The 15,086-nt window shown below is 33.4% G+C and overlaps 2 protein-coding genes across 4 annotated transcripts in view; both read left to right on the top strand.

Annotated features, from left to right (window-relative positions):
- The window catches only part of LOC141445988 (uncharacterized), a 64,146-nt gene extending 57,690 nt beyond the window's left edge, over positions 1-6,456 (top strand). For all 3 annotated transcript variants that reach the window (XM_074112311.1, XM_074112312.1, XM_074112309.1), the window contains exons 3-5: positions 1,015-1,093; positions 4,181-4,332; positions 5,125-6,456. In XM_074112311.1, the coding sequence (XP_073968412.1) occupies positions 1,016-1,093; positions 4,181-4,332; positions 5,125-5,803 (909 nt within the window). In that variant the 5' untranslated portion in view covers position 1,015 and the 3' untranslated portion in view covers positions 5,804-6,456. The remainder of the gene's footprint in view (positions 1-1,014; positions 1,094-4,180; positions 4,333-5,124) is intronic.
- Positions 6,457-12,311: 5,855 nt separating this feature from the next.
- On the top strand, positions 12,312-15,086 carry Cox11 (Cytochrome c oxidase copper chaperone COX11). The gene is made up of 4 exons (XM_074112317.1): positions 12,312-12,646; positions 12,731-12,883; positions 12,965-13,132; positions 14,861-15,086. Exons 1-4 carry the CDS (start codon positions 12,434-12,436, stop codon positions 15,014-15,016), a joined length of 690 nt encoding a protein of 229 aa, XP_073968418.1. The 5' UTR covers positions 12,312-12,433; the 3' UTR covers positions 15,017-15,086.

The following is a 15,086-nucleotide window of genomic DNA, read 5'->3' as shown; positions in this document are numbered from 1 at the left end:
AAATTGACTTACATCAGAAGGAAAATGATCTGCCGTGAACATTTACACGACTATCTCTTACAGCAACTGACTGGCAAGCTTTTCTTTAACATCAACTTTTACTGAACTTTTAGTTGTCCTTGCTTGGAACTTCATATAGACTTTCGTAATATAAGTCTGGTAAAGTCTCTGCAGATGAATGTGAATACACACATGCCTCCCTCTAATACTACAATGACTGCGGCAGACAATATAAGTCCTCAATTAGGCGAGACCTGTAAAGATAATATGTATTGTTGGTTAGTGGGTTCGATTCCCGGTGTAGGCCTTGGATTTTATTAAATGTTTAATATGAGAAATTTACAGTAAAGTATGTTTGCTAGTCGCCTCCGTCCACGACATCTAATTGTGGTAGTTGGACGTTAAGCCCCGCCTGAAAAAATAGGCTATTACTACTATAAGACTTCAACTTTTCTTCCTGTAGTATGCGTTATCAATTTGAGAACTCTCTAGTTGGTAGACAATCGAGTTCCATTCACAAATTCATGCTCAAGTTAGTAGCTTCAATGCCAGCCAGTTGGTACCAAAAAAGAATTAAAAAATAAAATAAAAATAGAAAAGTTCGTGCAGCACTAATTTTATAATTTTTTTGAAGCACGTGTATTTACATATTTACTTAAATACTTTTAAAATGGAATACTCATTCATATTTACCGTTTAATCTGATTTAATTTTTATGGATAAGTGTTTTCGATTTGTGAATTCGATTCTTATATACTTAAGTACTATATTCGATTTTTATTGTATCCCAGACCGGTTTCGAACTTTAATCCATTATTACTCAGTTATTCAGTTTGTTGGAGAAGAGCATTCGACTTCATTTGTGTTAAAAACTTATTAATCCACATCTGATAATGGGGATGAATGTTCTAAACCGGTCAGTGATACAATCAATACGCTTAGTTACGTTGGCTAAAATCAAAGATATTATGCAGCACTGCGGACCTAACCAATCAAATTTCGAATTTGTTCCAGGATGAATCAACAGTGCAAAGTATGCGGCGAGCCTGCTGCAGGATTCCATTTTGGAGCGTTCACCTGTGAAGGCTGTAAGGTAAGACATTATTGCATTAATTAATTAATTAATTAAGAATTCCAAAGGCGCTTTATTAGTTGCTCAATAATTGTGGACAATCAAGTGATGTACAGCTTTATGAAGGTGACCATATTGAGTGAAGCCCTAACGTATCTAGTGCATCCCCACTCCTCCAAAATCACGTCATAGTAAAAGAAATCTACGCAAGTGTACTATTCAATGTTTAAACTCACTTTAGCAAGTAAAAGTTATTTCCTCAATATCCACTTCCGCTAAAGTGATTTTATTCAAATTCAAGAATTATCAGTCTCGAATTACATTCTTATATTAACATCAACTGTACTCAAACAACCGAACAAGATACTGAAACTTATATTTATCTAGGCATTACTAATTCTAGATCCTCTCCTAAAATAATGTTTCTAAACATGTGAAGCAATAACTTTATAGGAAATCTTTAGAGTCATTTTCGAGTAAATTGCAAAAGAACTAATCGATTTTGATCAAAACCGTACTATCGAGAATCCTTGTGGGAAGTAAGGAGACAGCAAAACGTGCATTTCCGTTGAAATCCTCAAAAAACTAACATCTTTACGATTGTAGTACTTCCTGCATTGAGGGAGTTAGGGAAAATAATTCTATTACTGTTTAATCTGATGTAATCGCTATACAATGAGAGCTGTTCTAAGATTTTCCAGTGTTGTCCATAGGAATGTTATTCCCATGGAAAATGTCCCATGGGATGGGATGGGATGGGACAGCACACATTTGTATTTCCCATGGTAGTCGATACTTGATATTGTAAAATAAATTTAGGCTGAAATTTGCAGTTAAGTGCAACAAAATAGAAATCATTCATCATCTATGTAACTGCATGGTGCTATGAGAAGGATTTCGAGTCTAAAGAATAATTCAGGTTTTCCTAGATAAAAACTAAACTCTGTGTATATCAGATTTGCATGTAAGGTGAAAATTGTGGAAATGGTTCAGGGATTACCTGAATTAACTGAATTATTAGAAACGGTCGATGAGCAGGAAATTGATAGTGTGCTGAATGAGCAGAGTGACTCAGAAATAGAATGAGAGTGTCAGAATGATACTGAATTGTCATACTTAGATTATACTTTTGAGTGTTAAAGTTAATAAAGTTAATAAATTTAGTCGTTTTGCATGACTCTTAGTACATGTAGTCCTATTTAGTAGACACTAAACGTAAACTTTCATAAATTTAATAATTTTATTTGAACTGTATTCCATATTAATATTATAATGGGAATCCCGTGGGATGGGATGGGACAGAAAAATATGTCCCATGGACAAGCCTGAAATTTTCTCTTTATTTAGAAAAAATTAAGGGGTTCTTAAGGAATTAAAAAGAGAATTATAATGAAAGCTAGCGATTGTTAGGAGGCAATGCAATTCTGGACGCTTTAAGGGAATAACAGTTAGAGACAACAGCAAAAATGAGGCCTACAGGGATCTTGTTCACTAGGTTCTACCAAACTTTATAATTCGCAAACAAAAAATCCCTTCTTTTTAAACCAGGGGTCCTCAAACTACGACCCGCGGGCCACATGCGGCCCCCTGAGGACATTTATCCGGCCCTCGCCGCACTTCCGGAAGGGGCATCTCTTTTATTGGTGGTCAGTGAGAGGAGCAGTATATGTGGCGGTGCCGCAAAGCGCTGCGTCGCTCATGTACAGTACTACTACACACGCGTCACGACTCCGAAAACAGAGTAAAATAACAGCAGAAGTAGGAAGAAAGGGCAAAGCACTATAACTAAACCGGACATTTACCATCTCATTAGCCAAAAGCAGGTCCATAATTCCCACCAGAAATACTGGGCAGTTTGGTGATTTAAATTTACTTGTTCTTTATTTGAAATATTCTAATTGTACGTTTTGTTTTTTTACTATAAAATAGTTTGTTTTATAGTCCGGCCCTCCAACGGTCTGAGGGGCAGTGAACCTGGCCCCCTGGGTAAAAAGTTTAGGGTCCCCTGTTTTAAACCATCAAGTCTTTGATGTCTGAGGCTCTATTTTATGAAAATCTCTTTAGGATCAAATCTACAGATTAAGATGGACAAGCATTTTTAACTTCTTCTTTGCTGCTCAGATTCAGTTACTGCAAATAGTATTTGCTTTGTTTGTGGCTAATCAATTTAATAATACTAATACAAAGAAACACAGAGCGAAATAAAAACTGTTTGCTGCTAGATTTGCCTACAAAAACTCCCATTTACTAGAAAGCCTTAGAAAAATAGGCTAAACTACCTGAGTAAATCGTAATAATATGAAACTGCCTAATGTAAAACTTGTAAAAAGTACGCGCTGGAAGTTAGTTACTAAAGTGGCCGCTTGAGTCTCCCACAGTTACATCATATAATTGTTTCTAATGTTAGCCGTATTTACTACACTATTCTGTTTTGTAAGTCATGTAATTTTCTCACAAATATATATCAAGGTCATGGATATGCATTGTTAAGAGGAAAATTCACTTTAAAAAAAAAAAACAACTCGCTTAATTAGAGTACACATTTTTCTTTAGTCTGGGAGGGGCCACAGTTATAGATACATATATTTTACGTTTCCAGATCGTCTAAGAAAATCTCTAGAATACAAAAAGTCGATGAAAATTAAAATTGGATATTTCCTGTTCGGTTTAAGTAACCACAACGGTCCTAACAATAAGATTTTTGGGGGTAAAATCAGCCACATTACTAAATTGGTTTTCAGTATTTGGCTTTTTCGCAAAAGAACCTTTTTTAAGGTTGCTTGGAGACAGTACCATTTTGTATGGTCTCAGTGTATGTACAAAATATTTATACGGATTCAGTAAGTAGAAATCCAAATGCGGATGTCTGGGAGTGCCATATTATTGAAGTTTACATTACTAGCGATTTTACTCTGATAAAGGCCGGCGAATTAATGAAGTTAGGCTGATTTTAAGGAGAAATGCCGGCTTCCCTCAATGCTCTAGTGAACCTTGTAAAGCCAGATAATTTTTTTCGTTTTTAGAAAAGTTACCAATGGTTTATTATTTTTTAATTTTCAGTAGCTGAGCACCTAAGAACTGCCAGTTTTATCTATTTATTTATTCCAGAGTTTCTTCGGCCGTAGTTACAACAACTTAAGCTCAATCTCTGAGTGCAAGAACAACGGAGAGTGTGTGATCAACAAGAAGAACCGAACTTCCTGCAAAGCATGTCGACTGAGGAAGTGCCTGCTCGTAGGAATGTCCAAATCTGGTTCTAGGTGAGTTGCCGTTGTTGTTGATTATTATGATTTTTTGTTTAAAGTAAAACTTCTGTTTTAATGTGGCCTCCAATAAAAGGATAGTTTTTGGGGAGTCACACCTCTTAATCGACCCGTGAATTAAAATCTAAATTCAAAGCTAAATCGATACTGCAAAGTTTTCTTTGTTCCTCTGCAATTTACCGATCTCTTAACTTTCTTAGAATGTCGATGAAAGGTTTACGAGAAAACAATGCTCGCTAACAATTCCGGCCAATTCGCTGCTTGCACAAGCTCCTTCGTCCCAAGATGTTTTAAGCATCCTTCACTGATTCATGCCCCAATTCTTCTGACATCTTTTCTTTTTCTTTTTTTTTTTGAGACGAGTTAATCTTTACATTTTTAAATGACAACCGAACTACATCAGTGTTTTGTTTTTGTTTTAGCATTTTCACAGGTTTTACCGTAAATCTTGATGATTAGATGAGTTTCTTAACTGATTAAGCGCAGATAATCACAATTCTACTGATAAATTTTATTTTTCTAGATTTATAAAAAGCTAATATAATTACTTATAATAATTATGATTATAATTATATAGGATTATTTAAAATTCTAATCGCTTGATTCGGTCAACGTAGGGCTAAAATTAGAATAGAAAATAAGAATCTCGGAAGATTTGGAAACCCCAGATTTTCATATTGAGGCCTTTAATTAAGAACTTGAAATAACCTCCCAGCTGAATTGTGTATCAGGTAGAATTGCTTGCAATTGAAACCATTTTTTCCTTTATCCGCATTTCTGTTCCTACAGATATGGCCGCCGATCGAACTGGTTCAAGATACACTGTCTATTACAAGAACAGAAACAAAAGAACGAAGAAAGTCGCCTTGGTTCTCAGATAGCCACGTTAAATAGGAACAAAGATGAACTGTTGTTGTTAGGATTGGACGACTATAAGACCGTCTCATCTCCGTCAATCTCGCCGCATGGTTCTGATTCATCCGACGACAAATACAACGTACATCGTCATGCGGCCACTATGGCGGCAGCGGCAGCAGCAGCAGCTGCCGCACAACTCCAGCATCAACAACAACAACATCATCACCATCATCACCATCACCAACACCAACAAAATCACCATCAACAACAACAACAACAACAGCATTCAACGCCACCACTCTACAACCTGTTGCCACCATTGTTAGTACCACACCATTATCCGCTACCATATCATCCTGCTTTTCTACCACCCTCTCCATCGCCGAACGCTTTTCACCATCTCTATCCACATCATTTGAACCTTGGACTGTCTTCGCTGCATGATTCACCATTAGATCTGTCCACAAAAAGTCAAGCAGATACAGCATCCTCGTCGGCTAGTTGTTCTGAAGATGAGGACGATGAAGAGCAGGAGATCTCTGTGGATTGTCTACCTGACCAGCCTCCAATCACTAGGACACCCTTAGATCTCACTACTAAAGTAGTATGAATTTTCAAAGTAGCTTCTATATATATTTTTTTACACGTTTCTCAAACAAATTTTTTTTATAATTTGTAAATAGCACCAACAAATTATTTATACAAACAAATGAAAAAAAAATTTAATGTAAGTAGAAAAATCGACAACCCAGTCACACAGATTTACTTTAAAAAAAAAAAATAAAAATGAAACTAAAAAGGTCTGCACCTGGAACTTGTAAAAGTTAAAATAATTTATGTTACCTTTTTTTAAAATAATAAAAATTTAAAATTTATTAAAAATAAAATCTACAATAACATTTTTTAAAGTCTTTTGAGTACAGAATTTTTTTTTTTTTTTTAATGAGGCCTTGATCTGTTCTAAAAATAGAAACGCTCCCTGAAAGAAACAGATTTTATGAAGGGATGTTTCGTCATATAGCTTTACCATTACAAACAAACCAAAAAGTTATTGTATATTTTTTTGTTTTACACTTTTTTGGGCGTTTATTAGCACAGATATGTTGTTGTCTCAAATTGCAATAATGGACGCTGAGATATACGCCCAGTTTTCGATACGACCAAACTGACTTGTCAACACGTACATCCCTGCCCTTTAGTAAAGCGTTTTGAATTTGATCTAAGCTTAATAAATGTGAACCACACACGTAAAAAAAAAAAAAAGATTTAACACTCATCCGCTGAAAGCAAAGTTACACTTTGAAATTGACAGGCGAGATGATATAAGATAAATTTGTCGTAAAAGATCTCCGCCTGGCTTACTACAGCACGACCATTATTGTTAGCAATTTCGCTCCTTGTTCCGGCACTTTCTGAGTGCTTAAACATTTACATCCGTCCAAATAAGATCCTCTCCTTAAAGTAAACCCAGCTTCTAAACTTCAACTCTCCAACCAAAGGGTTGATATTTTAGCAATAAAATGTTTTGTTCGTTGTTAAATAAAACCAAATCCATTCCATTTACAGGATCTCTTACATATGTAGTAGCACTACACGAACCCACCTAATCAAATATTTTGTATATTATTTAAATTAATATATATATTTATAAAGAATAAAATTAAATTGTACATTTTTTCAAAATACCGAATTTTGTTTATACTTTGTACATTTTTGTTAAAATTTCTTTATTTAAGAAAGAATAAAATTAATATTTCCTAAATTTGGCTTCCTTCAAATTATCTGAAAGTAATCTTCGGCCAGCGGCTTATACTGTAAAGATGCAAACTTTATATCTTCTCTTATAAATTTTGGACTAAATTAACCAAATATTAATTTCACAATATGAAAATATCCCAAATCCATTGATTAGAATCATTCTTGCAACGTTCATGAAAATGCCGAAGATTAGACTAACCTTCATTCCATCCTTTTTTTTTTGGTAGATCAATAAATCAAATTTAAATTGAAGATTTGAATTTTTATTTCTTAAAATAGTTAGAATTAAGCTGAGTATTAAGTTATACTCGAAATTAAAAAAAAATAAATATTTCAGCTGAAAAGAAATCTGCGTAAACCATTGGCTGACTTATCAAGTGTCTAATCACGAAGTTGAAGTTAGCTAGCCTAATTCTAAGCAGTCATTGTGCGACAATCAGTGACGAAGTGTACGCTCTACGATCTGCAGTTGGGAGAGTGGAATTCTTGACACTTTGTGCATCACTAGTTATAGAAAGGAGGTTGCATACTGGTATTTTTATTTTCAAATGGTACGCTAAACAAGTTCCGTTTAATTTCAGATGTTGTACTATAAATTAAAACGCAATCTTAGCGTTTTACAGAGTAATGAATAAATTTTAAACACGCCCCACTCGAGAAGGTGTTTTTAATTAGTTAAGACTACATTAATTAGAGTTTCGCTGCAAGTTCAATTCACCAATAAAACGAGATTATCAAGCTGTTAATCATTTCAACTCGATAAAGTGATCTTATTGGCCAATATTTCAAATATAATAGATTAAAATCTAATATTTAATTCTGAAATTTAAAGTCGGAGCAATATTAATATAGAAGTGGAAAGAAAAAATTTTTGTCCCTCGAGCGACAACTTCAATCAATCGTTGCTGTTGATGGATTTCAATTTTTATTAGAGGAAACCTCCATTACAATTACGTTTTCAAATTGAAACTGTTTAATTTTCTTTCAGTACTGATGTAAAGTGGATTCCGATCTTGCCTGGGTCCACTGAACTCTCCTACATAACTCACACCAGACCTACAAGTTTCAAGACGGTCAAAGTTGGAATATTGAGAATTCCTACCTAAAAACTTTGGGGTCCACAGTACCTTTAAATCGGGTCCGTAGTGTATGTAGAAGGAGGCCCTCATTCAACTCCACCAAGGAGGTCATCATCTTCTCTAATTGATGAATGTGAGAAAACTCTTAAGATAGCCTCAGCCTCTAAATGCTGCAAAGAGTGACGGTTCTTCCTAGGTAAATACTACCTCCATTACCAACCTCTTTCATCACATCACCTGCAGAGCCTCGATTTCTGATCCCGCAAGGCAGTTCCTATCGAAAATACATATCTGAATTTGGATTCATATTGTTTTAGCAACATCTACTTGAGTGACAACCTGCAATAAAATTTACGAGCAGGTTGTAAAAAAAAAACGAAAGTTGAAGCTAAATAGTTTTAAGATAATAGAGTTGAAGAAGATTTCTTTTAAGAAATAAAACAGATTGCTAGCTACTCTATGATTATTACCGCCTGGTTGTATACTTACATCAAATGCTTTCCTATATTGGTACACCTGCGAAAAGGTTATAAATATTGGAAGAAGGTTAACTTTCCCTCTAAATGAAGAAGTAACACTTTAGAAAACCTTCAGCTATGGGTTTGTATTTAAAAAATCTTCACCACAACGTGCCATATTAGATAGTTATTATTATCTATTTTATATCAATAAATAATTAGTGGATGCTTTCACATATAATAATGGCGTAAAATCAAAAAGTAAGTTTTCACCTGTCCTCATTGTCAGATAGAAGAGAAGATTAGGTTAACAAGTTCACATCTCTTAAGTGTGCACTGGAATTATGTTGGCTAACAAAATTACAATAATTTTGAGCTTTTATTTAATTCTAATTATGGGTTGGATTAGACTTTTATCGTTGGGATTAAATCTGTTAAGCACACTCGGCTATTGCGAGTATAAGGGTTGAGGCGGGCCTTGACTGTTTCATCCAGCATTGTACGAGAAAGTAGATAGCATGAATTAACAGTGCAATGGCATGCTCAACTCATATAGGACAAGACTCTGCCATTAAAACTGCCGCTGGAGAGAGAGACCAACTTGATGTAGGGAAAAAAGAATTCTTTCCGAAAACATCTGAACATATTGAGTTCAAATAGAGAAGAGAGAGACGCCCATGTGGCTTAGCTCTATCCACCTCCTCTTCTCTTGATACCCTGGAAATAAAAGGACATTCTTCGAGCTGAAGACTAGATATTCCAGTACCCATTTTATGGTAAACATACACGAATTTATTATATTTAGCACAGATTCTTCACCAAGAGAGAGACTGCCAACTGATTTTGTAATTCTGTTGATAAAAAACCAAACATTCACGAAAATATTGCCTAAGAAAAAACTATATTGCAATTGGAAGTTCAACAAATTATTTTAGAAAAAAGCTATGGGCGCCAATGACCTCAGATGATGACGCGCCTTATATTAAAAAGTAAAATGATAAGCATATAAAAAATTATGTCAAAGGAATCATGATGAAGTACAACATATAGTATATATAAATATTTTTAAATTTAAAAATATTGGCGTAACTTATAATTATTATACAAAGCAAAAAATTCAAGTGAAACAGGAGAAGTTTTTACACGACTGCACTGCCGCCTTTATTAGAAACATTGCAAAGTAAGGCCAAACAAAGTCATGTGAAGCCAGGCAATCAAAGTTTGAAAATAAAGGTCAAAAAACAAAAAAGCAAAAGTATTCGATAGTGAAACTATACGACCTTTCTTTAATTAAAGGGGCGGACATCAAAATAAGAAAGAGTTTCACCTTGTGACGTAACATCTACATACATGATTTCAGTTTTAGCGAAAAGATAAAATAGTCAACTAGAGGGACAAAGACAAGATTCTTTACAAACGTGAAAAGTAAACTGAACAATTAAATCCACTTTACTGAAAACACATTGTTCTTGAAAGGTGAGTTGTTGTCTTATTTTTTTCTTTTTGTTGTAAAATGTTTGAAATAAAGTTAATATAAACTGGTATTGGTACTTGGAAATGCTATTAGTATTGCAGGATATAGAACTGAAGTGGGCAGCTGATTTCATGTCGTTGTGCTCGTTTCAAGTTAATAGCCTCAGCTGTGCTGGATAGTTTAATTACACATGCGCTTTAAGTATAGAGATTTTTCTTTTCTTCTAAGATAAATTGATCGTCTCTTACAGTGAAGCAGCTTTCATTTATTGATTAGTTCCTGGTCTGTCTTCAGTCAGATACCTGCTCTGATCAGTGTCAGATACTCAACAAATTCGTTAATATCTCCTCTTTGACTTTTCACCATCAGGAACAGTTTCATGAACAGATTTGGACAACTAGTCGACTAGTGTTCCGATGAGAACTAGATCAATTCAGGGAGCATGATGTACACCTTCAAATGTATCTTGATTCGCGTTGTTTAGTTAGGTGCTAGTTCAGGACATTTTGCCTACAACTAAGTGTTCCCCGCTGTCCGTATGGTTACTAGTATCTACCAGTGACAGAATAAGAACGTCCTTTGGGAGATTTTTATAGCAGTAAGGATTCTCTATTCAATTCGTAATGCACTGAAGATATCAAAATAATAAAGCAGCTTATTTTCAACAAAACTATTAGCGTGAAGTGACAGGATATCCTCCTCAATTGGCGTTAACACACAAAGAACATGAAGATCATGAAGTTATTCTTCATGATCGAAGAGAAAATTAGAATTTAAAAATTAAGGTTCACATCAATCCTAAATAGACATTACAACTTTCGTACTACAGGGAGTCGCCCAACCAGCTATTTCCGTAAAAGTCCATCAGATAACTTATTATTCATCTCATTTAAAAGATAACAATAGCAAAATCTCAGATTGAGCAATTCTAATCATTATATATTGAAAACAAAAAAAAACCTCAAGAGCACTATGGGATAGTGGGATAGTATCTCCAATTGAAGCGAAATGTTTTCAAAAGCCGTGAATTTTGGACATTATAATGAAAATGAATGATCTTTCTAATATATTTAAACTGAAAACAATATAAAAAATTATCAATAAATCAGACTTGAGATAACAAAAAGGTCCAGATAAGCAGAGTTGTGTTTTTAAAAAAAAAAATTTAACAGAGCGTCCGTTTAGTCTTAATTCCAATCTCGAGAGTTGTAGCAAAGAATAGGTGAATAAAATCTTATTTTAAGCATTCAAATCGTAATTTTTTGTTAATTAGGAATTAAATTATTTTATGTTCTTTAATTCTTCAATAAGCTTGCTAATTAGTTCATATTTTGTCCACGCTCTAGCGGTAGCAGCACTTTCCAAATAACCCTCACAATTATTTTTTCAATGAATATAGTAATATCTAGGCCTAATTTTCTTCTTTACTTATGGAAATCGATTTTCTTGTTTAAAAAATTGTATTTTTCTTCCACTAGTGTCAGGAGTCTGAGTTAATTTTAGGACTCTAACTACTAAATTCCTCTCAGACCTGTTATTGATGCTTGGATTCTAAAGAACTTCAATCTTAAGCTTTCCTCTAAAGAGCTCTTCAGAACAATGTACTGATCTGCATCTATAAAATGTGCTAGAATTTCATGTTTTTAGTACATCATGTTTCAATTTTTTTTAGTTTTTCGTAAGTGGCTGGTTAACTGCTACAACTGCTTTTTTTCTGCATTTCATGCAACTAACTTAAATGTTCTTTAAGAAACCAATAGTTTTTTATTTCAAAAGTTTTTTTTAGAACTATATGAATGTTGGATTTGATAAGAGAGATGAGTTCGAAAAGGAAAGAAGACCTGAGTCTACGGATTCTGTAACAGTTAAATCCATAGATAAAGCTTAGCCAGAAGCATTTAAATGCCATGCTTTGAAATTTTAAATTTCTTTGGTTTAGTTAAACCTCAGGCAAACTCCACTTCATCATGACATAAACCTCATACTCATTCATACAAGGAAGTCAAATTAGAGCTACAAACTCCTCTACTAGCATTTCTTTAATCTAAAAAAACATAATGTTTATGATTAAAAATAAGGAGATGCTAACAAAACAAAAGGATAAGATAATTTGATAAAGAGGAACACACGAAAAAAAATATTACTGATATTTAACTTCCTGTATCAAACATTAAATGGTTAAATTGTCAAAGTTGGGTGTTTTTCAACGTTACGCTTTTTCGTGCAGTTTTTGATGATCAACCCTTATACAACTGTCCTACCGGACAGTTTTAATTCAGATACAATATTTGAAGATGCTTCTTAGTACATATTCTGTCCACACAAAGCGATGGCAGCACTTTGCAGATAACACACATATAACCTATCTACAGAACAAAATCTGATTAGTGTTTACTAGTAATATTACAATGTTGGTTCATTTTAATTATGTTTATAGCTAATATTAATTATCACCTTTATTACTTTAAATAATGTTTCCAATTTTACGAAATTTTAATCATAACAATTTCTTTAGAAAACAGTTTCTTTACGTTGGTTTGAATAATTGTAGAGTGAAGCATTTTAGTAGTAAAAATGATAGGAATTTTAAAGCAAGAAGTACTCTATATTATATCGGAGCCTTAGGTGTGTTTGCCGTTGGAATGAGTTATGCTGCAGTTCCACTTTATAGAATATTTTGTCAGGTAATATTTCTTTTTTATTTTCATGCTATAAAGGTTCCTGAATTATAATCACTCTATTTAAATGTACATTTTAAATTTTTCAAGGCTTATAGTTATGGTGGAACAACCGGTACTGTTACTGAACGTTCTTTAGAAAACGTAAAAAAGATTAAAGATAGAGAAATAAAAATTAAATTTAATGCAGATGTGGCGTCCAGTATGAGATGGAATTTTAAACCTCAGCAAACTGAAATCACTGTAAGTTGTTCTTTTGTTTAAAAATGCCCTTAAGTTTTAGAAACTGTTCTCAGACTTTATTTTTCTTGTTCACATTATTAGGTTATGCCTGGAGAAACAGCTCTAGCTTTTTACACGGCAAAGAACAGTACAGACGTACCAGTAACTGGCATCAGCACATACAATGTAGTTCCTTTTGAAGCTGGCCAGTATTTCAATAAAATTCAATGTTTCTGCTTTGAAGAACAAATGCTGAATCCACATGAAGAGGTAAGTTGCCGGTTCCAAAGTGATGTATCTATAAAACTAGCTAATCATATTTTATCCCATTTTGCATTTAGCTTCAGACTGAAACGTTTTTGAAAAGCCTGAAAGAAATTTTACTCTTATGTGTCGTACTCGGATTTTTTTTGTCCAGTATAGTTAAGAGGAGAAACCGAGCCTTTTCCTAACATTTCCTATACTTTCAAAGACAAGTAACTCAATATGAAAAAGATGAGTCTTTTTCAAAGTTCACCCAAATCAGTTCCTTCTCCAAAAATGTAGCCTTCTCTTTGACTGCCTTCTTTAGCTCTTTTTAATATAGGTAGCCACGTTTTCTTTGTCAGATTTCTTTGATGCCTCTTTTTTTTTGGTATCACTTTTCTCAGTGCGCCAGTTCGGAGACAGCTTAAACATGATCTCCTGCTAGGGCTAAATTCCGTGGCAAAGTTTCTCCTTTAGGAATTTAAATTATTTGACTGCCTCAGAAAATTTAGGTTCTCATTTCCATTCTAGATGGTTAATTTCAATATTAATTAAAATCGCTCACCTGAGGTTAATACAACCTTTGTCCTGATGTTTTGGCTTATCTCTTGCTTTTCTGTATTGGTTAATCTTGAAATGTTACATTGTTACATACTAATATTCAATCCCATCCTCTTTTTCATTTTTCTTTCAGTTTTTTCTTTTATATACACATTATCTTCTTCACGGACCATTCCTTTATTGCTTTATTCCGTTGGTGCATCTTCATTGCTTTTATTTATGTTTTCACTATAGTTAATATTCATTTTAATCTCTATTACTTTAAATAATGTTACCTATTTTACGAAATTTGAACCATAATTTTTTTGTTAAACAGCTTTTTTTTATGGGTGTTCATAACTAATTTCTAAACCTGCATTCTTCATCCATTTTCTGAATCAACTTTATCTTTATCTTCTGATAATTCGTCGGATTTACCTTCATCGAAATACTTGTTCATGCAACAAAAAATACTCTGTAAACGAGCATTTACTTTATATTTTATAGAAAAATTTAGAATATTTATCTTTTTTAGTAAAAGAGAAACAAATTGTTAAAGTTGGGTGTTTTTAAATATCACGGTTTTTCGTGCATTTTTTGACCATTAAACCTTATAAATAACGTTAGATTCATTACCTAAATCATTCACATACTGTTCTTCCAAATTTTCCCTAGCTTCAAGAAAATATTTTTCTCAAACAAGATAGTCATCATTGGCTTGTCTAAATAATCTTTATTTTCTTCACCAACCTTGTTTGCCTGGTTTGTAGTTTAAATGAAAAATGTTCATCATTTATACTTTACTGTAGTTTTGTAAGAAAAGTAGCGAACAGTGAATTAAAGTCAAACTTTCCAAATCTTGAGATTTGTCCTCGCTTTATTGGCTCATAATACATGATCATACAACCCGCACTTCTAGGAGTATTAGCTTGTTGTGTATTGCTCTAGTGTAGGACAATAGGTTGTTAGCTTTCTTTCAGATTGAGCTCATTCTGCAGATTCTTGAAGTGAATTTGACTAGGGATATTTGTGGTAGTTTGTAGGTGGAAAAAAATAAAAAATCAAATTAAAGATAATATGAATCCATTAAGAACTGAAGCTCAGTTTGTAATCTGTTTGGTTTCGGTACGAATCTAGACTTCAGTCCTTTCTTTAAGTTTAATCTACATACTTTATAAAATTATCTAAATTGTAATTTTTTTAAATTTCCAGGTAGATATGCCAGTTTTCTTCTATATAGATCCAGAAATAGTAGAAGATCCAAAAATGGAGCTAATTGATTCTATTACTCTCTCTTACACATTTTTCGAAGCCAAAGAAGGATTAAAACTACCCTTGCCAGGATATGCAAAACCACATAGTATTTAGTTTGTTTTGTTTTTTGTTGTTAAGAAATATTTTGTTTAATCTGTAAATAAAAAGTTGTTAAATTTCTAAA

Source organism: Rhodnius prolixus, unplaced genomic scaffold (assembly GCF_049639745.1).
Source record: "Rhodnius prolixus isolate KJV_2025 unplaced genomic scaffold, Rpr scaffold_1, whole genome shotgun sequence".
NCBI lineage: Eukaryota > Metazoa > Arthropoda > Insecta > Hemiptera > Reduviidae > Rhodnius > Rhodnius prolixus.
The sequence above is the reverse complement of the archived record's forward strand: the minus strand, read 5'-3'. Positions and strand labels throughout refer to the sequence as shown.